The following is a 25,610-nucleotide window of genomic DNA, read 5'->3' as shown; positions in this document are numbered from 1 at the left end:
TCGTCTTTCTTTACACTAAAATATAATATATATAAAACATGTTGCAACAAAGGTCTCTATTATCATCTGTCACCACAATAAACATGATAAATAATAATTTTTTGCTCCTTTCACTGCAAATCCTTACCTGCACTCACCAAGCAGATTTACCAAAAGAATAATATATCCATCTTGGTTTCAGGTAGAAATAGAAATAAATGTCTGAAGAACTATTCAAAGAGCACTAGAAAATCCAGCTGTTTCTTCTGAATCAAAATTGACTCTGAATAGGATCTAATACCTGATAGACCTCAATATCATGATTGCTGCATAATCTGAATTATGAGTTTTTATCACTTAAGTTACCACAAAATACTCATGGAAAAATTATTGCATTGCCAATGACCCTTAATCAGACAAATGTTTTCCCAGTTCCACAAATAGGCAAAAAGCAGAGATGCATATAAGTAAGAGTGCAAGTCTGACAACTGAACAGCACCACTCCACATAGTTTCTCTGAGCAGAACTTCCAGTAAATAGCACAGCTTCCCAAATCCTGAGTTTCCCAAGCAGTTCTGCTTGGAAACAGAGACACATTATTTGGTTTATTAACACAAACAAAAAAGTTCCCATATTTGTAATTTGCATTATATCAGCAAGAAACATTGCTGCTCACTGAACTTTCCATAATCTCCTACCCCTCCCCTGCACTAACCCTCTTTCCATAGTCTCAAATTAAACAGACTGGCTGTAAAACAGCAGGGTGTCAAATTAAAGCACACTTTATTTTCAGAGGTCTCCACACTTCGCGGCTGACTTCCTGTCAGGAAGAGTTCCATTTCAGTGCATAGCCCCACCAGCAGGGAGCTCACAGAATTAAGTGCCAGTTGATATTACTTTGTTTTGCATTTACCACCCCTGAGAATACTGTTCAAAGATCTAGTTATAAAGTCAGCATGGTATCATCCTTCTGACTAGACTGCCAAGCCACAGGGTGTGCTCTTGCTGCACAAAACTCACCTTAAATGGTGGTGTTTTTTTAAGTCCTAGTGCGCTGGTGAAGCAACAGGATGCCTTTTTTCTTCAGAAAAGTCTTGCTTCTGCAGCTAAATTATGTTCCCTCAGTTTTGAACATCTGCAGCACTGTACATTAATGGAAATTAAGCTGTCCTGTTCCCCTATCCCACTCCCAAGATTCACATTAGACAATCCACTCTCCTCCCTAGACATAAAAATGTATACATTAATCAATCAAACTCTCAGGAACACATCTTTAAGGGCTAATATTTCTAGCTGGAGAGGGTGTGTTTTCCATTTAACTCACACCAACACCATGTCCTGAATTTCTCAGTAAATGCAAATAATTTTTAACTTGTGAGAATTTTTCTTTATATGAGCTTATAATATATGGGAAGTCTATAGAATCACTAAAGATTGTACTTTAAAAAAAGAAAATCAGGGAGGAAAAATCCTCACTTTTGCCACAGAATTCTGTTTTAGTAAGAACAACTTCGGGAAGTTCATCTCTCTACACTCTAGTGCGGCAAACTATTTCAAAGAATAGTTTTGTGGTTTGTAACCCTATCTTTTATCCATTTCCCTACCAAAAGCCTGCAAGACATATTGAATCCTTCAACCAGAATTCCAAGAAACAATGCTTCTTATCACTCCAAACAAAAATGTCACAGCTTTACTACACCTGTACCTCTCTACACACTTTCTTAGTCTAATATATAGAACCCATCTTGACTTTCTTTCATACTTCAAAACCACAAAGCTCAAAATTCCTTCCCAGAAAGCAGATGCATAGCATAAACCAAAATACACTAGTTTTTGCTCATCTTAAAACCTCACATTGTACATTTCATCTCCAAACTGGAGAATGAGTAAACCCTTAAAATATCCTCCTAGACCAAGCATAATGGAAAGATATAGAGATATAGGGCAAACATATTTTTACCACTGAGACCACCACCTGTCAGGCTACAACTACCAAGTTCTTCTTGCATCACTAAGTAAAGAATAGGTCACTTATTATTCGTGCAGTATTGGCAAAAAATTCTCAATACATCCAATCTATTTTCATGCTTAAGGCAAAAACAAAAGTTAAAAACTTCTTTGATTTCTATTACTAAGCAAACTGTCAGTATACATCTATTCATTCACAGCATATTGTTTCTTGCACGAGTCTATCACAATAATGTTTTTAAAATTTAGCCACTGTTGGACACAGACATTTTAAATAACCTATCTATAAGCCATACTAAAAGCACAATATTCCTGAAGCCAGCAGTTACACCTAAGAGAAAAAACAGATCTGAAGTGCAGTAAAGTCTGAACCTTAGCAATTTTAAGAATAGGAGTTTGAAAGAAACTCCTACTTAAACATACTAGGGTGCTCTCCAAGCAATTCCATGGAACTCAACAGGCAATTAAACTCTCAAACAATTTAGAAAGCAACAGGAAATCAGAGTGGGGATGAAGTTCTTACAGACTGGCTTTGCATTATCATGGGGTTTCACACAGAAAATATTACAATAATCTAGTTCTGGAGAGACAAAACCTACATATTGCTTAAGTCAAAGAACAAAAAAATACATGCAGCTAATTTAAATGTAATTTCAACATTCTCCAGTTCAAAGGAAAGGTTTTCCCAGCTGTTTCCATTTATTTCAATCTTACCAGATTTGCACTTCAGACAGTTATCTACCAATCTGATCTTCAGTTTCAGACACTTCAAATGTATAAGACAGTTCAATGAAGCAAGTAGCAAATATCCATAGCACATGTAATCCATTTGTAATTATCCCAAGTACTCCACTCAGCGACAAATACCAAGCATGAAAGTTGTCAACAGACGTTTTCAGCACCCAAACTGAAATCCTCAGATTTCAGAGATGGAAGAAAACCTCACACTCAGGAAGGAAAGAAGTTACACTATGCATAAACCCCCAGATATATCAGTGTAAGGGAGAACCCAGGTGTTTTAGAGAACAGATTTGGAAACGTAACCTTCTGTTTTGTTAGAGGGAGACTTACTGACACGACAGAATCTGAAATCCAAGCACCAAAGGACCACATTTAAGGAGTCTGGATTCCACAGCCAGTGCCCACCCACACCTTCCAGGATTTTCATTCACATTCTCCCAAGTTAATCCTACTGACCACTAGCCAAACAGCTCACTGTGTGTATATCAAGTGTCTTGCAATGCAGGAGAATGCAGAAATCCTGCATCACAACAAATAAAAGGAAATGGCTATTGAGGACAAACAGATGAATCACAATGTTGCTTTTACAAATTGAGAGAGCCTAATTTGTTTCAAAACTGGACTCTTCTACACGACTGCTGAATGCCCTTAAGCTCCTGGACTATTAGCTACTTTGTGATGATTTGTTGAAACTTTTCAGACACATGATTTTACCTGGTGATAATAATTGTTACCCAAAACATTAATTGAACTTAAATCTCTTCTGCTCCAGGAGAATACTTTGATAGCATGGCCCCTGGATACTGTGAGATCTACCTTCTCCTCTCCCTGGCTTCCCATCTTCTGTAGATTAAAACATACGTTGCAGGGGAAAAAAATTTTTTGAGGAGAAAACAGTTTATAATGTAAAGTCTTTTCACTGAAAATATCAGAAATAACACTATACATAAAGCTCAACAGACATTTCCCAATTACTTTCCATCCAGCTGCATCCTAAAAAAGGTTAGGACGAATATCTTCCATGTTGTTTTCCAGTTACAAAGATCATGTAGTATTTGTTACTAAATTACACTAGAAACATCCCTACTGCTGTTTGCATAACAATCATTAACATGCTTGGCAATCCTATGTTTTCAAATGCTAGGATTTACAGTTTCATTAATGTGCCTGGATCCACTTGGTATGAAGCACATCCGAGCAGCTTAAGAATAAAGATAGTCCACAGTAGAGTAAGATGATCTTGGATATTCTCCCTTCCACAGCTACCTCATCTCTACAAAAAGCTAGGCTAGTAAATATTCTTCCAATCTTCAAATACTTCAAATGAGCACAAACAATAAAATTTTTCAAAAAATTTAAAATATTTTTAAAAAGAAGACAAAAGTGCATTATAAAGTTTCTGGCACAACATTTCATGGAAAGTTAGTAATATAAGGCACAAGGCAAACACCTATGGGCATGATTCATGCAAAATCTTCCCGTAAACTTCTTAATTTAGACACTGGTAAGTTCTTTTTTCAATTTTTGTGTGTTAAGATCTAAATCATTTTCGTTTGCCTGATAAAGCTATGTGTTTCTTATCATTTTATCATAAAAGCAATCTATCACTGAAGCTTTTTAACTCAAGTACAGCTGCATTAATCTTTGATACAGACTAAGATCCTATTGGCAGAAGTTCGCACTGTATAAAAAGAAAACCTTTCCACTCCTGGTATCTTCTAAATGGCTTTTAAAAGGAAACTAGAGCATGTATTACAGTTGATAAAAAAATCACCTGACAGCTTACAAAATCTACCCTTTATGCCAAAGCACACATATATATATATATTTGACCACATAGCTAAAGGATTAGCAAACTCTTTTAAAACTTATTTTCAGCTGTTATAACAAAGTGATTAGATGGAAGAAAATTATTGTGATTAAAACATGATCATCTAATATTTGAGGCACATAAAAAGTATTCCAACAGCATTTATTCTCTTCATATCTCAACCAGGATATTGCTAAAGAGATTCCATGAATCTGCTGAGTTCAGCTGCCATGGTATCACAGTGACATTGGTCTTTAGATAACCCATAGTCAATTCAATTAAAACTTCATAGCAATCACTGCAGTTATCCATCACATCAAATTGCACTTAAAAGTAAATTAGGAACCAGCGCAGATCAACAGCATCAGCATAATGTGTTCTCTAAACCAACAAACACTGAAAACCTGCCATCTTCTACATCCACTAAAATCTCCAAGCAATTCAAAGGCTTGCCACATTTTAGAACACACTGCAGAAATCCACTCCTGAGGTAATGAACTTGGATCACTGATGCAAAATTATTTTTCAGAGCAGAGGATACTCATAAAAGCCTGAAGATCCCACTGCATTCCACAAACACTTAAGCAATGGGGTGGAAGAGGAAGGAGGCTGTGGAAAAATTCTGCTGAAAAAATCCAACTTCTATTGCTCTTCCTTAGGGAAAATCATGGAATCATACTGTTTGTATGTACGGGTACATGGAACATGTTGGTATTGCTCAATTAACATTCCTTATCACAGTAAGAGAGATGAAACTACCAAGATGCTGCTCCTGCAAGGGATGCACGCTGACTTCTTTATGAGCACCAGAATCTACCAGCAAAGGGATTTGGTAGAATATGAAGTAGCATGCTAAAGAAATACCTGTGGCAAAAATGTCACCTCTTAACCAGTGACAAGTAAGTTAGACATGAAAAAAGAAAAAGAAAAATGAAAGCAAGCTGAAGACTTTGCCTATAAGAGCAGTAAGACCAACTTTTACAGTGTAATTTTTTTCTGTCTTAATACTACTAATCAGCCTCTGCCGTATTTTTTTAAATGCACATGCAAACCTCCAAAAACTGTCAGAGCTGCACATGACATGTTCAACCACGATTATATTTCACTGGGCATTATGAGGAAATGCTATCTCTGCACACGAAAAATATTTGGCATATTAGGGTTTATGCTTCCCTCTTCCATCTCCCCATGGAAGCAATACTTTATCAAGGTCCACTATACATCTAATAGTTATGGTTATGCAGTTATATTGCAGTATATCATTATTATTTTCAGAAGATAAAATATTTAGCAATTAAATGGACTGAAATGTTGGTATTGGTTTTACATACATTATCAGCTACCAAGAATGTGCCTTTAGTCCTTTTGAGAAAACACTGGATAGAGGAAAAAGGAACCAAGAATCAGAATACCTTGAACAAGCACATGGGGTGCATGTGTGGGCAGTGGTGGTTGAGGGATCATACAAGTTGTTGCAGTATTCATTTTCAGTTGTAACCTCTTAAATAGGTTGGGTGCCATTCCATCAATTTTAGGAAATAATCCAAGAGCTGAACAGTGTTGAATCAGACAGTGTAAGTTTATTTTGCAGTCTAGAACATTTAGATTCAGTAGAAAAATGCTCTTAAGTAGAAGAGGAAGCTGAGAAGAGCCACCTAATCAGTTCTCTAACACAAACTCCACTGATGATTCAGTCAATTGACTACAGAAAGTAGCATCTCTCAAGTGCCAGAAATTCTGTAAATCCAAAGGCATCAAGGAAAATTACAGAACCTATCTCGCCTATTTGGTACCTTTTTAACTTGGAGCTACAATAATCAGACAAATGCTTCATGCATGTGAGCAAGAGATAAATATTTTTAATCCCTTCATGAGAGAGGAGGGAAGACCACAGTCTACACTCATGTATTTCAAAAAAATATCTGACAAAGGAAAGGAAGCACAGTAGCATTTATGCTTTACGGACATGCACTCAATTCATCCATGCTGCTTTGAGTTTTAGGCACAGAGAGAGCGCCCTTCTGTATGAAAATGGTTTCTTCAGGGGTGACATCAGTTTCCCCGAAAGAAGTCTTGACTCACAACTGCGTGTGAGCACCTCCAACATCCTAATGTCACTCATTTAAGATGGGAGAACAGAAAGAGAACTTCTCTCTTTGGGCTGGTTTAATTACCCCGACAGGATGCCAGACCAGACGAGATGGTGCTTCCAGGTTCACTGTACTGTATGCATTTCTGATAAATGGGAAAAGAATAGATGACCTGGCAGAAGGCTCAGACAATAACATGTGATTTACAGGACATGAATGCAGCTACTATAAGATTTATCTGACAGCCCTCTCCGATAGTGGACTGTTGAGTATCCGATGGAATGATTTCTAGTCTGGAAAGTCTGCTACTGAGTAGCCATACACATTATTTATTTATTAGATGTTTTGGGTTGAAACCATTTTTAAATGATGCACTTCACAATGCTCAGCCATAAATTTAGTTTTAAACCCTAGAAGGGAGGTAGTGTTATTGGAATGTGTGTCAGACTGAATTAGGATGAGCAACACTACGCTTTTATAAAGTGGCCTTGAATGCAACGTCAATTCCTTCAAAAATGATATTAATGTCAAATAAGCAGGACCACTTTGCAGTAATATTAAATGAAGGATTCTTTATGTTTTGATAGATTTATAGAAATGTAAGTACACACACACAGACACGTCTCAAAATGTAGCGTGTCTATCAAAAAACACAACTGTTTTTGTCTTAGAAAAAGCCTTTTGTCTGTGTCTCAAACCACCTGTTTCTCTTTTTACCTTGTGTTAAACAGAAAGCAATATATCAACATGCAAACACAAAAACATTAAATAAGGGTCTTTTTCCATATGCCTAAATATATGAGTTTTAAATGAGAAAAGAAATTAACCAGGTGTCACAAATAGTTTCAGAGAATTGTACCTCTTGAATTTTTTAAAAAATTACTTCACCCATTAAAGAGCTGTATTTTCACAATTTTATGAAAAAATGGTAGGATATTATTCCATTTTCCACTTCTGTGGAAGAGAAATATAATTCGGCCACAGATCTAAATGAACATCAGAAAAATGTCAGGTGCTTCAGAAAAACAATCCAGGTATTTACATCATATCTACAATGTTTAAAATGAATTTTGAGAAGAGGTTATCATAAAAAGCACCAAAGATTAATCAGAGCAATCTTTCAATTTCATAAAACGATGGCTGACAAATTTGTGAAGTTTTAAATCAAATTTGCAGATACTTACTTCATAACTATGCCACATTATTTATGTGATTAAAAACTGGTTTTTGACCTGATCTTTTGATCTTTGGCACTGCATCCTCTCCATCTCCTCTTAAAAATTAATTAAAATTTTAGCAAAAGGATATAACTTCATTTGCCACCCTATCTTGCAGGGGAAAAAAAGAAAATAAAAAGAAGGGGGAAAAAAAGAAAAAAATCAATCAAGCTCAACCCCATCTCCTCCCAGTATCTGTAAAATGTCGGCTTGAAATTCAATTTCATATCTCTCAACCTTTCATGTAGCAAAAGACAGTTCACTTCTTAACAAAATAAATCACTTCTGTGATTGCCATGCTGACCTCTTTGAATTAGGAAAATTCAAAGTGAAAAATGTAATTATCACCCCAGAACAATCTGTATACATCTGGAGCTAATTTTAGATTCATTTCTCACATCATTTTTCATATTCTGCCAAAAATTACAGCTGCTATGTAACTTTAAAAAGACTTTGAGGTCTTTGTGACTTTATTGGTTTATTTCTACTACTCCACAAAGAACCACCTCAGCCTGTGCAACTTGCACTGCTAAGCAATCACAGTAGCTTCAATTTGATTAGATTAGCATTAAGTGGCATTGTGACACATATGACAAATAGGTGCATTAGAGCACGTCATTTATTCCTTATCCTTTCCACTTCCCAAAACCAAACAAGTGACGTACAGTACAGAGCACAACATGATTTTAAGAAAGATTAGATTACCTTACCCAAAAAAGGGGAAAGGTCAAGCACTAATTATTGATACAAGCAGCCTGGATACCAAAAACTAATTTTTCTAAATGGCAATACCAGTTGTAAGACACATATTTAATACTTGGATTAGTTTTTACTTTAACATATTCCTGAATGAACAGTAAAATTTGTTATATCGATTTCTCAGTAGCAAAGATTCTTTTATAATTTAAGTCAGCTGCAAGTTCATATTCTAGAACTTGTGAACAATGTTCACTTCCAGTACTGCCGTATGTAAAATAATGTCTAAATTCCAAAAGTTCCATAAGGAATATTAAATTCCTTTCAGGGTAAAACGATAGCATATTTCCTGAGGAAGATGCAAAACTAGATGAGCAAAGTTCTGGTTACATTCATTAATAATAACCTCACTGGAAAACATAACTACTCTTCACTAGTTCATTGTAAAATCTATTAGGTGTAATCTCCAGAAGTAATTGTTCTTATTGCACTTTATTGACAACGTAGACTATCGATTTTTCACACCTTCTATGATTCTTTCATTTGTATTCATGAAATGTCTATCAGCACACTCTAAATAAATTTGGCAATATAGGCACTAAAACGAATAAATCGATGTGAAGAAACATTAATTTTGCATTATCCTTATTCGTCAGGCAAGCAAACCATAGGGGTTGTAAATGAAGGTCAAAGGTTCTGAAATGGGTCAGAACCCTTGACCTCTAGACCAATACCATTCCCATTAAAAAAGGCTATTTTAAAGTTTTAAGTAGGGGAATTTACTACCAGAAAGGTATAATTTTAAGGCACCAAAAGAAAGGCTCAATAAGAACAGTCTTCCAATTAATTACCAAAAAAAAAAAAAAAAAAAAAGGCAAGAAACCCCCCAAAAATCCAATTAATAAAGCATACATAATTTTAAGAAAGTTCCTTAGGCTCTGTCTCTTTTTTGAACCACAGAAACAGGCAGTTCTCAAGTTCTTACATATCTAAAATCACTTTGCCTTTAAGAATGTGGAATGTCCCAAGCTGATGACAACCAGGGTTGGTTTCTTAAATTTTTCTCAAATCCTTAGTACTTGTCAAATCAATTAGGAATGACAGGGTTTTAAAAGTATTTATCACTCATTTCATAACCTCTACACAAAAGGAAAAATTCTATTTATCCCAGAGGATTCAGCATGTCAAGATGCAGGAATCAATCAGTTTCTTTAACTTTAATATTATATTGATCCTATCTTATCTTACAAAAATGACAGCACAGAATTTCGTAGGCACACCATCTTCAAGGTTATGTAAATGATCAATAGCAAGGAAACAAAAACCCACTTGAGTAGACACAATTACGATTTTTTTTAATCAAAAGGTCTTGTACATTATCTTTTAACCTATTACACATGAAACTAAATTAAAAGCAAAATTTAGAGTAAAATTTTATCTGTAATTTCCATTGTGTTCAGACAGATCAATTTCAGACATTTCTTAAACCTCACCTGAGAGCAAAGGAGCATCACCAGCTCCACAACTGAACTGCTTGATTTCATGCACACAAGACCTACAAAAGGAAAAAAAAAGGATACATAAATGCATGCTCTTATGGCACCAGCTATTAACACAAACTGTTTTGAAGTGCAATAGATTTGAGGCATTTTGACAAACAAAAGAAAACTGAAATTTTTATGCCACTTCCAGTTCAATTTTGTTCTCTATCTGCACAAAATACAAGTACGTATGTGAGAAGGAAATCATAAATTCCATGCCTTCCATCTAAAAGAAGCAGCTAATAGTAATTCTTACCCCCATTACTCAGTTTCATAAATGTTTGTATGTCAAAACGATCAGAAGTGTGGTTAACATATGTTATATTAATCCACTGTATCTACATTTTGCTATTTCTCGAAGGATTGGGTCATTATATATGCAGAGAAGGGAAATGGCTTTATGACCTCTGCTTTCTCCATGACGCGTTCTCCTTTCAGCCCCCAGCTATCAATCAAGTTTCCATTTTGTTTCATGGCAGCAGACATCCCAAACACTCTTATTAGTACTTTGACCCTTAACCCCACACTAAACCTAAGCAGAAGTGCAAGCAGTAACCTATTATATATTTTCAGTTTTTTACAAACTAATTTGAGTATTATTATGTGTATTCGCATTTTGGTTGGGGTTTGTCTATAACTGGGGTTTAGAACCAAAAATTGGTTTCATGTGTTCATTTTTGTCCAGACAGTTCATACACTCCCAGTGATTATCCTGCTTTTTCTTTGCTCATCCAATCTATGCAATACTCATCTATCCATCTATATAACTATACTACAGTCAAAACACTTTGAACCAGAGTCTCTTTTATCTTCACAAATAAAGCTTTGAGAAAAACTGCTTTTCTGGTTTTTCTTATGAAATGAATGAAATAAATTTGTTCACAAGGCAGCTTCCATTAAAATGTTTCTCAGCTAAAATGATGCCCAAATGCATAAACAAAAGTAGAATCTAATCTTTTTGAGTCTCAAAGAAAGCAATTCATACATTTTTTCCTTCCATTTCTTCTTACTTCAAAAGGTAAGCAAGCTAAACTCCTAAATTAAGCAACTTTAATTTGTGAAATTTAATGAAGTCTCAATTTTGATATCAGCAGTCCTCAGTGAAACACTTAGCAGCATTTGACACTCTAACTGTGTTTCTGACAATGCTCATATTCAGCTCTTCAAACAGGATGACTGTCCTAATCCAAGAAACAAGTAGTTTCAAAAATATTCTTAAAAGAACTTTAATTCCCTAAGAAGAAACTAGATTTGTTAGTGCAAACAGTTCAAGTTAAGCAACCAAGGAATTCTATCATGAGTGCACTTATCACGGGAAGCTGCAGCAAGCTCATCTTGTCACATCTTCAACAGGACAAAATCTGAAAATGTCACTCTGAAAAGCAGTGGACAAAGCAATATGACACAGTCAAATTTTGAGAAAATTGAAAAACTGGTGTTGCACTGCTAAATTCAGTCTTCCAATAAACACAATTTTTTTAACTGAGGACATTAATGGCTGCATTGCAGAACTGAGCATCATTTTTAAGCAGAGAGAAACCCACCAGTAGAAAGAAAACATCATCATATCAATCTCGACCATTTCATGCCCATCTTCCACCAGGAAGAGCTATGATCACTGCTGTGCACAGGAATCCCCATCTTCTCAGATGTGCCAGAGAATCCTCCTCCATACTGACAAGGATTCCTCTTACCTGCATGACTCCCTTCCAATAAGAAACCAAAAAGCCAGGAGCAGACTCGTGTGTGAGAGAGGCAGCAGAACACACTCCACTGACATAGTTCCCAAGAACACTTCAGTTCCAACATCCTCGTAAAAGTGACAGGTCTTGTACCCAACTCGCTACACTATACACTTTACTGTGTATCAAAGAGTTGACCCTGACACCAAAATTTCTCTTAAAGCTTACAAAACACATTTTTTGTGTACAACAGCTTCTATGGGACAAATGGCCAGGAGAGTCGGAAAACAAAGGAAGATGGACACAAAGAGGTAGCAGAGATGGCAAAGATGAGGAGTCAGTGACAATGACCTCAGAAGGTTAAAGACAGAAGAAACAAGAGGCAGTGAAATCCAGTGGACAGCACTGTTTGGGAAGGCAAGAAGAAAGTTCCTAAATCATGAAATTTTTAGTCTCCAAGGCAACAAAGAACACAAAACCCCCCTTTTTTAAATGGAAACTTACTTGTACCTTCTATCAGCAACTCCTGCCCATGGCTGCCCAAAAGAGTCCGAGAAAGAAAGGGAGCAAAATCCACAAAAATCTCTCTCAGCAGTGGGGCAGCTTTTTCCAAAGCATGCTCAAGCCTGTCTGTAATACTAGTAAAGAGATACTTGTGATTAGCAATAAAAGAAGGAAGTTACTGGAATTTTGTAAAAAGAAATACAGATTTTGACAATGTTTAAGTGATATACATGTATAAGAAGGAATTAATCCAACACTCAGTATTTACCCAAACATTCATTAGTTATTGAAAATCAGCAAAAGGACATTCTTAAGTTATGTGGTATCAGAATACCAATTGCAATATCAATAACATGAGCTGCAACACAGCTGTTCAGATCAATTGGAGAAGTTACCTCATATTGGAGGCAGAATCCTCAGGCACTGAAGAAACTGCAGGAACAGATGGCAATTTTGAATTAGATGATCCTCTTCCTACAAGAGAAAGTAATAATAAACAAATTATATAAGAAAACATTCCAAGGATTAGAAAAGCAGACCAGAAACTAAAGCTTTGAGTTCTCAGAAACCATGGTTTTTACATGTTGTGTGAGGACTAGGTGAACTCTGTTCACCACTTTGTACCTCAAATATTTTTTTCCATAGGAGTCCTATTTACTGGCATTCATATTTACCAGGTATGCCATGGCAAGTTTTTTAAATGTTGCTTTAGCATGTACAGAAATTAATTCAAGGAAGCATTGTAGTTTGTTTTGTGAAGGAAGTCAAATTAGGCTGCAGTGATTCCTTCTGGTTTTATAAGCCAGGATCCTCCCTGAACAATTTTAGTAACACTTACAACCCTAGAAATGAATACAAACAATGTCTTACACCTTTACTATGTCTATAATATGCTAATATATATAATAATACTAATATATAATAATATACAGCCAAATGGTAATGTTTTAAAACCACCTATTTTGGTTAGTGGAAATGTTCACCTAATTTCAAGTAACTTGCACAGAAAACCCTTAGTATTTTTGTCTGAAATTGAAATATATATTTGAGTCAGAATCATGCAGAAAACAATGAGTGGGTATTTTCAACAGCCAAGTTTAAATTTTTGCAAAACTGAGACTCTGACAGAGGCAGCTATGATAAAATTTTCCATTGCACTGCCGGTGTCATTAGCATGATGGCAGTGGTATAACCTCATTTATGAGTTATTAACTTTGCCACATCAATTATTCAAAGGCTGATAGGGAAGACTGGGTCATTTATGTATCCTACACTTACAGAAAAAAAGCAGTTGTGTTATGTCAAATTGACACTACATGGCTCTCATCAGCACAGGAGGAATCTGTAAATATTAAATTCTGCTGCTCAGTATATAGAGAAATACAACCTCCCCATACTGCAGTATGGATTGGTATTAGCAATGATGAACAGGGGGCAAGCAAGACAGCCAGAGACTTCACAGATATTTTCTGCCAGGATAGGAATGGTGACTCACAAATCTTACACTGCATTCCAAGCTATAGAGAGGAATGAATCTTAGCAGACAGGTTTCTGTGCATTTCCCAGGAGCATGACTGCTCCCAGTCCATCTGCAATCCTATCTCTTTCCACCCCGAGACCCTGTCCTATTCTCTTTTCTCTCACCTTGCCAGTTACAGACTTTTATGCTGCTGGAAAGGAGTGGAGGAAAAAAAAAAGGAAAAGAAGCCTGAAAAAAGAGAGTTCAATCATTTTAGTTCTCACACCTATCTTAGCAAAGGAGTTACCCTTCTTAGAACTGTAACTATAGAAAAATTCCTGATGGTCCCACCTACAATGGAGTTTGTTACTTCAGTTCAATGCAACCTGTCTGGAAATTAGCTGCTGAGATCTTGAAACTATCTACCAAAATGTCAACTGAAACTTTTCAAAGATTTTCAACTTGAATCAAGTGAAACAGATTTAGAAAGAGATGGCTAACATAGATCCCTGAGATAGTGAATTTATTTCTCCCATCAAATTTCAAACTTCTGCTCCAAAACTCTGGAAACACAGAGCTTCCTACAAAAAACATCAAGGATTCTGGTGGGTGAGGGTTTTTTGTTTTTCTATCCAGAGAAGGTAGTTTTCTCCAGTCTTGTTTAAAGGCAGCACAGGAACTAATAAAATAAATTAGAATATCACAACCGTGAGAAGTTTTGCTCTCATTTCTTTCGCTTTCTTCAGAGATAGGAGATATCTTTGTGAATGTGATTCATTTTTGTTCTTCATAAATTCAACCTGAAGCTCTTATGCTGACTGCTGTATAGGTATGATAGAATCAGAATGAAAGTGAGTGGGCCATACAGAATGAAGGATAAGAAAGTGGTGAACAAAGTGTTAGCTGAAAGCAAAATGAAATGTGAATCTTCTGGGCACTGTATCCTAAATAATTTCTCTAATAAAGACTAACCAAATATATATTCCTGAAAGTCTCAAGGTGATGGCAAGATTTTGTAAATGTTCTCAGTATTTTCGTGGATGCAATTCCATTTTTTTAACAGCTAGTTTTCCACAGTCAAACGACCAAAAAGTATTTTGGCTACTCCCAACAGAAAAGCTGTCAAATGATGTGCTGAAAATTAGAACACAGCCTCCTGCACAGAAAAACAAAGCCTACATAAGGCAACAAAGCCACATGATTCAATGGTTTGTCAGATAATTTTGTAGCTGCCAAGTTTCTTTCCCTTTTAATTAAGACTTCAAAACTATGTCATTTGTCATGAGAATTTTTCTATTTAAATAATTTGACTAGAATACCCAGCTTTCTCCCCAACATCCCTATTCTCATTTAACAAGTCCCTGTAACTTGAAAATACTCCAAAGTCCACGTGTCCAAAAGGTGATTTATAGGCACACACTACCCATAAATGGAAATCAGCACACTGATCTGGGTAGTCCAACACAGTACCAAACTGAAATGGTACACAAAGCCTTCTAAATAAGAAAGTCCTCAACACACAGGTTGTGGAAGCAGTATGTCTTGATACAGAAATGCTCACATGTGTTCTACCACATCTAAAATCTGACACCAGTAATCCACTACTCACTGGGTGTGGTTATATAGTCAATACTATATACAACCAAAATCCTACCCTATTAAAGCAAAGATTATCAGGAGAAAATAAGACTTAACAGTGAAGCATAACAGCATGATTTTTTAAATTAAACAAGACAAAAATAATTCTGCAGAGTATTTGGGCCGGCAGCAAAACAACTGAAGGAAAAAAATTAGGGAAAAAATAAAATCAAAGGAAACATCTGCAAGGATAATGAGAGGGCTTAACAGCCATCACGAGGCTAGTAAAGAAACGTACTCTCAGCCTAGGGTAACTTGGCTTTATTGTTGTTTGTTTTATTTTGTTGGGATGGGTTGGGGCTTTTTTAGTTTTCCATTTTGTCAACAAAACTGGTAAAAATACTTTGAGTGAGAGGTAAAGGAAATCACTGACAGCACAGGACAAGATTATTTTTTCTTTAAGATATATAAAAAACCTGCACAAAACAGATTAGGTATAAATGTAAAACACTGTGAAATTTTAAGTAAATATCAACTTTTTAAAATACACATAACAGAAAAAGCACTGATAATTTGAATTTAACAAAGCATAAGGAAGGCATCTATATAAACTGATATTCTTTTTGAAGATTACATAAGGATATTTATGGTCTGAATTTCTTCATGCTTATCAACACCTAAAACCACATTCCAAACTCAGATATTTTTTCACTAAAAAGGGGTGAATCTCAGATTTATCCCAGCAGAGAATTTCAGGGTTCTTTCAATAGGATTAGGCACAGTGATTTTTGCATGCAGGTTTTGTTTTGTGAAGGTACATTTTTTACTTTATTTAACTCAGGGGTAGCTTTTTATTACACTTTTTTTCTGCTTTTAGTAAAAAAATGAAAATACTTCAGTTGCATATTTTCATCCACAACACACATGTGGGTAAGTTCAGTAGCTACTTCAAACATGTGGAACTAAACTGACTTATCTCTTCCTTATCCTTTCACTGATAAACTGGCTCCTTCAAACTGACAGTTTTACAGACATTTGCAAGAACATAAAAGAAAATGCAAATAGATCATCTGTCTAGCACCCTTACAGTGAAACCTTATTGTTTATTCAAGGTCCCCAAGGGTCTAAACAAACAGTGTCTCAAGCAATAAAATATTGTTAAAAAACTCTCTGTGCAAGATCCTCCTTTTGCACATACACTTACAAAGTGCACTTGGCAATGCACAAGCAGTACATGATAATTTACTTTGTGAGGAGATGGAGATGAAGTATAAAAAACCCCAGAGCTGAATTAAATAACCATATCTCTTATTTTTGTACAACAGACCTTCCCTACATAAATGCACCAGTGCCCTTGGTGGAGGAGGTATCTAGTAAAATAATGAGCTCATTCTGGGGCTGGAAGTGCACAATGCAAGACTACAATGAAAGGTTTTACAAGCTAATATAAGGGATCTGTTACATAAACACATCTGTAGGCTAAACCAAAACAGATTTTTATCAAACAACGGTGAAAACTTCTCTTAAGAGAAGCGGCTTTAAAACAGTTTTTATACTAACACAGTATCAAGCCATTTCCTTGGCATATCATCAGGATCTGAGGTTTTTTAAAGTGTCATTCTGCTTTGGTAACTAGCTTTCAACTACTGTCACTGTTAAGTTGGAATTCTCTTTGAAATAATTACTATAATCCAGTGAATTGCTTGAACAACCTCTGCACTGATGGTAACTCACTTCATGATCATTTTTCTTACTTTAGCTTGTCTCCTGTTAATTTATTTTATTGCATGACTTCAAGTTCATTTTCACCTATGTACAAAAATCAATGAATACCATTTATCTTTGCAAAACAAGCCAACTGCCGCAGAAAATTTACATTTTCCTATGTATTGGACTAGAATTTAGGAGTCACAACTCTGTTTTTACCCACTGTTACTGCTTATCCTGGTGTTTCTTCCAAGCATTCACTTCCTTTGTCACTTCACCCTTTGACATGGCCTTGTTTACAACTTCACAATTTGGGAACAGCTTGTCCAGAGAAGAAAATATCCTGTAACTAACTGTGTGTGGCTCAGAGGCAAAACAAGTGAAACTCAAAGAACTTCAAGTAGAAAGGGGAGGAGGCAGGCAACAGAAAGTGAGTGGAACTTCCCAGCGTTTTTCTACATTCAGAATGTCAGTAAGGACAAGAGACAATTCATTCCTCCTTGCCTCAGAATTTTTTCTTCCCCTCTTCATAAAAATCATATTTGAGCAACCATTTGGAAACCAAATAGTGAAAGCCTCAAGACTGAATTAAGGGCATTAATAAAACACATGTGAAATCCTTCAAGAACATAAACAGAGAAACTCAGAGCATCAAAGAAAACAGTGGGAGTGCAAACTGCAAAACATTTTAAAAAATTCTCACCACTTCAGAACATAGTGACTGTTATGGAAACATTTAAAAGGAAAATTGACCAAAAAAACATACAGGCTTCCTGCTGGCATGTTCACAATAGCTCAGGCAGCTCTACCAAGTCCTGCCTGTCCAAATGTTAGTCTTGTCTTAGCAGTAGCCCTTCCTGAGCACAGCATGTGTAAAACCTCTGCGTCACTTCACACATTCAGCCTGTGAGACAACCCAAGGAAGGAACAACTCCAGTGAATTCACCCTTCTTTACATTACTGCTAGCAGAAATGCTCTTTTGTTCAATACCACCCTTGGTAGTAGGCATTGAATGATTAGCTCAAGATGGGCCTCCAGGTTTATCTTCTCCACTCATTTCCAAGATTCCAGTAAACCAAAAACCCAAATACCAGTCATCAGCAACAGACTGATGGGAAACTTCAGATCACAAGGGGCACATTTGTGCTCAGGAAAAGCTTTCTGTGCTATGAAATATTCTGCAGATTGAATGAGTAAAGGTGAAGAAACTTATGCAAAACGCCGGAGTGTCTGAGGCCCAAACATCTTTTCCTCTCTTTTGAAGTATCAGAGGAACAGAGTGAGCTTAGATGGTTCTTTCCAATCCATCAACACTCTGTATTTGGTAGGCCAAGATTTGTCACAATCTGTGTGATATGGGAGCACCTAAGCATCAAATATCTGAGATGCTCACAACCCGTGTGCTACAGTCAAGATGCAAACTCCAGGAAAAATTTTTGGGAAGGAGCCTGATGAATTCTGAGTACACACAAATGGCAGCGGAGGCATCTGGAACCACACAGAGTGATATTTCAACAGAAATCCTCCCTTGACCAAGCAATTCTGACATCACATCTACGGGTGGAAGATGATCACATACTATGTAACACTTATTCCCAAATTGAGTCTTTCTACAAATTACTATTAGAACACTATCACCTAGTATTTAATCCTATTTCAATGTCTGCATACCACTTTCACCCCTGTTTTACACTAAATCTGCTCAAGTCTTCATCATGAAGCAATATGTGTTCATATATTTTACATGCTATATATTATATACATTAAAATAAATAATCTATATAATTTAAATACATATTATTATTACATTTAGTATATAATTATATGTTATCAATTTTTTATATTTATCAAACAAATGTATATAAAACTCATTTAAAAAAAAAATGAGATGTGGTTTTTAATATAGGAATAATGTTTAACAGCTTTCATATCAAACATGAAGTAGCTCCAAATTTATATTCACTACATAAGCCCCAACCTAATCTCAGACTTTTTTTAAAAAAAGGTTTGATTTATTTCTTAATTGCAAAAGTTAACAGACTTATAATGAGTGGTAGCTGGAAAAAATGAGAACAATGTAGATTCTCTGCTGCATGAAACTAAAAATAAGTGAAAGAATATGTGATTTGTATGCAGAGGAAAATTGTACTAATTATATTTTTGTTTTATAGGGAGCTTGCTTATTACTACTTCCATCTTCTAATAAAAAACAAATTAAGGCCTTATAGAGAATTTGATTTCAAACTGAAATGTGTACAATTTACATGAGCAACATTAAATGTAAACCACTCCAACTCCGCAAGATTTTTGTTTCCATGCCATTATTTTACAAAGGAAAAAAGGAACTGTCTCATGTTTTAATCTGCTTAAGGCATGATTTCATTTATCCCTTTACTTTTTCTTTTCATTAATTATATTGCCAATCAAAACATGTCTATTTTTAATCCTGATTAGTTTCTTTTATGTATATCAATTCAGATTACATGTCCAATTTTTGCCAAAACTCCCAGACATGATGGAAGTCACACAGTTACAAACTGCATTAGTATTGTTTATTGTCTGGATTTCTCATACATTCTACAGGCACAGGAGCACTTACTTTTTTCCTCTATACGTTCCTAAAAGATGACTAAATCTGAAAATCAATGTTCATCTGTTTTGTTTTTATTAAAAGCAAGTGAATATCTACTTCAGAAATAGTATTAATTAAGCCTGCAATGAAGCTGGGTTAATCAGACTTTAACAAATTAGGAATTATTTTAAACAATTTCAATGTAGGTGACATTTCAGTATTTTTAAAACAGATTAGCTGCTCAGAGCCAATCTTCCCCAGAGAATTGTGATGTTTCAAAACACAACTAATTCCACTACTTCAAATATTACTCCTACGCTAATATAATGCTACCTCCTGCAGTTTTGGTGGCAATGGATTGTCCCTTTCACAAAGAGTAAGAACCTACTATATTTCAACAGCTCTTCTTTTCCTTTAAAATGACGGGAACAATGCCTTTTTGATTCTCCCAAGAAATGGAATGGGCAGTTGAAGATGGGAACAAATACCTTCCAGACACACAAGCAGAGAGGACATGTAACAGACCACATTTTTTTCCCCAATTCTTGCAGTTTGCATGTACGTTCACAAAACCAGGAAGCAAGAAACTCAAACATTGAAAAAAAACACCAATAATCAGGCACAGCTTGAGATTTCCTTGATTAAGATCCAAATCACTTCTAAGTCTTGAAGTCAAACTTCATGGGCACAAAGATCCTACACAGCCTTGTGATTCAGACATGGCTAAGTGGAAAAGCATGGCTTTGACATATCATTTAAGGTTAAACATCATTTATCTCACACAGAACAACCGGAGAGACCAAGGGTTCAAAGGAACACTTGCTTATAAACAACCTACTCCATTTTGTCCCCACTGAAAAAACTGTCCAAAGCAATTGGTCTAGCATCAACACTGAATTTGACCTCAGGCTAAACCTATTGGAAACACTTGCCTATAATTTCCAGTTCTACTTAGCACTAACACATATACTTGGTCAAACACCCCAGAATTCATAAATAAGCTTATACTTTACATTATTAAGTTGTAATAAAAAATAGTCTTTAGAACACACTATCTTTATACTACACATAAGTTAATACAGTATGACTGATCTATCAAAACAGTAAGAAATCTTGAAATTAAGACAAATATTGCTCAAACAGTTGCATTTGTTGCAACATTAGGTGAATGGGGATGGAAATAGAAGCAACAGAAAAAGTGTTTGTATTAAGATTGCTTAATTTAACCCTTACTTACCAGGAGATTCTCCTGACAAATCTGGGGCTTGGGCTGAATCTAAAGAAGAAACCACACTGACAGCATTTGTAGGAGCACCAATAGCAGCTGTAGAAGAGGAAATACTTGATTTCTTCGTTGGTACAACAACACTCCTAGGTGAAGATAAAAAGTTAGTAAATTATACTGCATGTGAAGGCTCACGCTACTCTGATCCTTTTTTATGCATCTAGCACTTTCACTACCATGTCCTGCAAAAGTTCCTTTGCTTCCCTACTTTATTTTTCAATCATCTTTTTTAGGCAACCTTAACCTGAGGACACTTCACTTGTTGATGGTACACTTTTTTATGCTACACTTTAATATCTCATCCACTTTCACAGAACCCCTGACTAAAAGCACTAAGTTAGAAGATCACCAGGATAAGGGTTCAGCAACAAGGCTTTTCTTTGCACTCAGTTTGCCCAAGATTTGGCTTTAAACTTCAGGCAACTGTTTACAAAAGATGCGGCAGTATTCAACTTCAAGGTGAATTATCAACACTGAAGGATGCATTGACATCCTTCAGTCTTTTACTCCAGGTATTCTAATGCAGAACAGAAGACTGACTGAAGAAGGTCATACCATAGCTAAAAACATCCTAACACATCTGCAGGCACATATAAATGCTCACACGGATCAAAAATACAGCGAAGGCATGAATTTAAGTATATCTTGCCAATCAAGTTTTATTTATATAACAAATCAAAACATTCCTTGGAGTTGAGAGAGAACCTCCATATTTTATACAAGCTAAATGTCAGGCCTTATAGTCAGCATTAAAGACTGCATCAGAGGAAAAGATACAAAGTGACAAGTTAGGCACGGAAATTTATCTGACACTTATCTGACACGTTACAAAGACATGTATTTATGCTATACCAATTTCAATTAAACTGTAGTACTTCATTCCAAATACCTAAAAGGCCTTGTTAAGCATACGTTAAAGGCATTTTTAATTGCAAGTTAGCTCCATAAACATGCAAAACCCCAGCTAATGAGGTAAAGAGTACAGCTGATATATAATGTACTCCCACTGCAGCGCTTACTTTTAATTACCTGGTGTTAACCATAAGCTGAAGATCTTCAACATTCAATTTATTTAATCACATCTTTTGTTGACAGTAATACAACTACACACTGAAAGTATTCCCTTAATAGCTTTAAAATATTCATTTTCTAAATAAAGTAACTCAGAAACTTGACCTAAATTCAGGTATGAGAACAACCAAAGAAGTTCTTTCAAATATTTCTAAAACAGTTCTTGCTGGAATGGGGAAAGGAGGACTGTATTTGAGTTCCTTCTTCAGTCACAGGATGTCAAAGGATGTCACAGAAGCTAGCCCATGTTACAGATTAAATCAGCCCTCCTCAATGGCCAGAGTAGGCAGGCACCATACTTGGAGGCAGTATATGTCATATCATTATAGGGGTGACTGCTAATGTTAACTAGTCACTAAAAAAATAGAAGCAACAACACCTGAGCCCCAAGTCAAGATATTGTGCCTAAACCATGAATTTTGCTCGTATGTTCATGTCTGTTTCCCTGAAACATGAACAATGGGCTAAGAAATAGGTCCTATATTTAGAGTGCTTTTAAAATTATTGTCACATTATCAATTAATTTTGCACCATGCACGTATAATAAGGGGGTCTCTCACTCAAGATTCTGTGATGACATTCACAGCCTGGAAATTGCTCCTACTATTCTATAGCACACATCCAAACCCCTGGAAGGGGTTAGGAAATGAATACAAGTTTACAGAGTACAAATACACCCACATACAGTAAACTTTGGGACATTTTTCCAATCTTCAGCACTGAAGCCCAGGTACATTCCTTTAGTGATTTTAAGTCCTTTCACTCTACACATATCCAATGCAAGAAATACTAATCAATAATATTAAACCTAAAAATGTATAACTTCTAATTATAAATACGTGTCTATTCAGGTGGACCCCATAAGACCTTGGTGCATGATCTGGAAAAATTTCTTTGCACACCAAGTTACAGAAATAATCATCCATTTGCTGTTAACTAATACAGACACAATTATATTGGATATAATACATTGGATTTAGGAGAATATTTAATGACAAATTTTGGTGCACATATAGATGGAAGTTGTGCACACATAGGTTGAGTCTGTTCAAAAACATAAAATTCATGTAAATAATTTTAAATTGGAAAACATCAAATTACCTTGAGGGTAAAAGCAAATCCTTTAGAGAAGTTTTCTGTTTCCAGGGCTAATAGTCAATCAGAATTCTCTCAAAAACATCAAATCAGAATGGGTATGTCCTCTGAATGCCTATGAATGTTCTGGTTTTACTCTCTGACTCTACTAAGAGCCCCAGGAACTACAGGTGGTTCCTGGGTGGTATTTAAGTCATAAAGAACACACCAGAGCCACACTGTAAAAAATAAAATACATACGTGACAGAATTTTGACCAAATTCAATATTAGAAAATACCTATTACAGATGAAAATCAAGAAATTATCATGCTGGAAGCATCAAGAAGGGGTTTTAGAAGAGCTTCAGCACTACTAAAGCAGCTCCTCACAGGGCAAGTGACAGTTCTGGAACTGCACAGGAGCAAAGACACCTGGCATGGAGCAAGGATGGCCATGTGCAGACAGAGCTGTTACCTTAGCAGTGTTCATCTGCAGCCAGCAATGAGGGAGGCAAAAGAAATCCCAGCTCCAACAGCCGTCTGGCACAACACTACAGATTATCATCCCTTCCTGTAAACCCCCACTGACCTTTGGTGTGCCAAAGTGGAGCTGCACTCAGGGAGTAGTTTCAGCAAGTTGTCACAGTCTCTACAGCTACCCAAGGAGAGGTGCATTCAAGTAAAGGAATTAAGACTTTTTTGAGGTTTTTCCCCCTGGACTGCAATAGAGAGCAGTAAATGACCAGAACAGTCCCTTCTGCCTTTTCAGATCTTTTGTCTATCTCCTCACCTTCCAAACTGTACAAGTTTGGGAATACATGTATAGCTGCTACTCTAACTTTCAGGAACTCACTCTACATGAAGTATACTAAAAAGTATACTAAAAGTATACTAAAATAGTATACTTTAGTACACTAAAAAAGGAACTATATTCTAACACCCACTTCCAGTATAATTTTCAGCATCTAGCAACAGCATTCACTACAAGAAAGATACTCAGATTACCAGCACCAGAAATCTGGCACTTATTCTATTCACAGCTGTAAAGCAGAGCTGCTGCTTTTATTTTTTTTTAATTACCCAATATCATTCCTATTGCTTTGATTCAAGGGATAACAATGAATAACTACAGGGATCAGACTTTGAAATATAAGAGAACATGCTACCTTATAAACAGGACACAGGGAAATGCCTGAGTGTTCCAGTGTCACCACATGCTTTGAACAAGAGACACCAACTCTCACAAACTTTTCTGAGAGATACACACTGGTTATTATACCCCACTGAAACAAAACCTCTAGCTTTTAGCTAAAGAATAAGACTTCAACAAATCTACTTCATAAATTCAACAGCAAAAAGGTCCTGTTGGACTTTGTACCCTTAAAAGAAAAGAGAGGCTTTGAACATCTCACTGTAGAGCTCAGACTGCTTATGAACAGAATTGATTTTAGATAGTGATTTGGAACAGTCAACTGAAATTATTGCTATTTTTGAGCCAAAATAAAATAAACAATATGTCTGGTGAGAAAAGAAGGTCCCTTCCAAATGCTGTGTCAATCTGATGCACACAGCCAAAAGAAGTGCTGGATACTGTTTAAAAGCAAGATGCAAGAAAACCCCAAATTGTGAATTTTCCTGGTCTTCTGGTCAGTTGCCATGGCCTTCTGATGCAAAAATCCTTGAAGGAGGTCAAGAACCACAAACCAAAACACCCAAGTATCCTGACATACTGACTTTCTAGCTGGGCACTGCTGCAGTACTGGCAATGTAACATTTATTGCCAGGGATGTCTTCCCTTTCAACAGGGCCACTGACCAATATTACAGCTGCAGGATTTGCTTTAGGAGTTTCCATTTCCAGGCCTTCTTCAAAGGTATGAAAGTACAGCTCAGCAATCACGTACAGATATTCATATTTACCACATACTGGAAAAGCAAACTAAGAATTTTGAAGCATAAACATCAATCATGTTTCTTTATTTATATTCTGAAATTCCTACATTTTTTCCTTCCTTGATATTTTCTTTGAATATCTAGGTGGAATTGCAAACGTGTTCCAAAGAAATATTTTTCCATTAGCTACCAGTGTTCCTTTGTGTTCTTCTTTTGAAAGATTATTTAAATGTTAAATTAAGAAAAATGAATGCAACTGGCATAAACAATGCGAGACAGTGGAAAATTGAGTTTAAATATTGTAGCAAATAAACTACAGGGGAAACATGAAGTGTTCAGCATATTATTAAATCAAGTAAATTTGTCAGAACTGTCTCAAAAATTAATGTCCTTTCAACTTTCCTTAAATAATAGGGCACTTGCTTTTAAAGAGTACACAGAAAAGACAGTCCTTTTTCTGTAGCTAAACTAAGTGTTTTCTGAAAAAGTTAAGTATTGCTACAGATATGAAAAAAATATTCATCAACAAGCTGCTTTATATTCTATTTCCTCAGATCTACAAAAATAATCTATTTTACAAAACATCTGTAATCATGATTAATTTTATCAGAATACGCACATTAAGCAACCTCACACGGGGCAAAGAGGCTTCATGTGGAAAAAAAGTATCAATACATTTTACTCTTTAACATTCACATCAATTGAATTCTATTTCTGGGTTACACTTGTATATTAAAACATCC

At 35.8% G+C, this 25,610-nt stretch overlaps 1 protein-coding gene across 1 annotated transcript in view; it reads right to left on the bottom strand.

Annotated features, from left to right (window-relative positions):
* LRBA (LPS responsive beige-like anchor protein) overlaps positions 1–25,610 on the bottom strand; it is a 366,680-nt gene that overhangs the window by 256,083 nt on the left and 84,987 nt on the right. Inside the window, 4 exon segments of the mRNA XM_031066497.1 lie at positions 9,995–10,056; positions 12,229–12,362; positions 12,624–12,702; positions 20,783–20,916. Coding sequence (XP_030922357.1) covers positions 9,995–10,056; positions 12,229–12,362; positions 12,624–12,702; positions 20,783–20,916 — 409 coding nt within the window.

This window comes from Geospiza fortis, unplaced genomic scaffold (genome assembly GCF_000277835.1).
Source record: "Geospiza fortis unplaced genomic scaffold, GeoFor_1.0 scaffold11, whole genome shotgun sequence".
NCBI lineage: Eukaryota > Metazoa > Chordata > Aves > Passeriformes > Thraupidae > Geospiza > Geospiza fortis.
The sequence above is the reverse complement of the archived record's forward strand: the minus strand, read 5'-3'. Positions and strand labels throughout refer to the sequence as shown.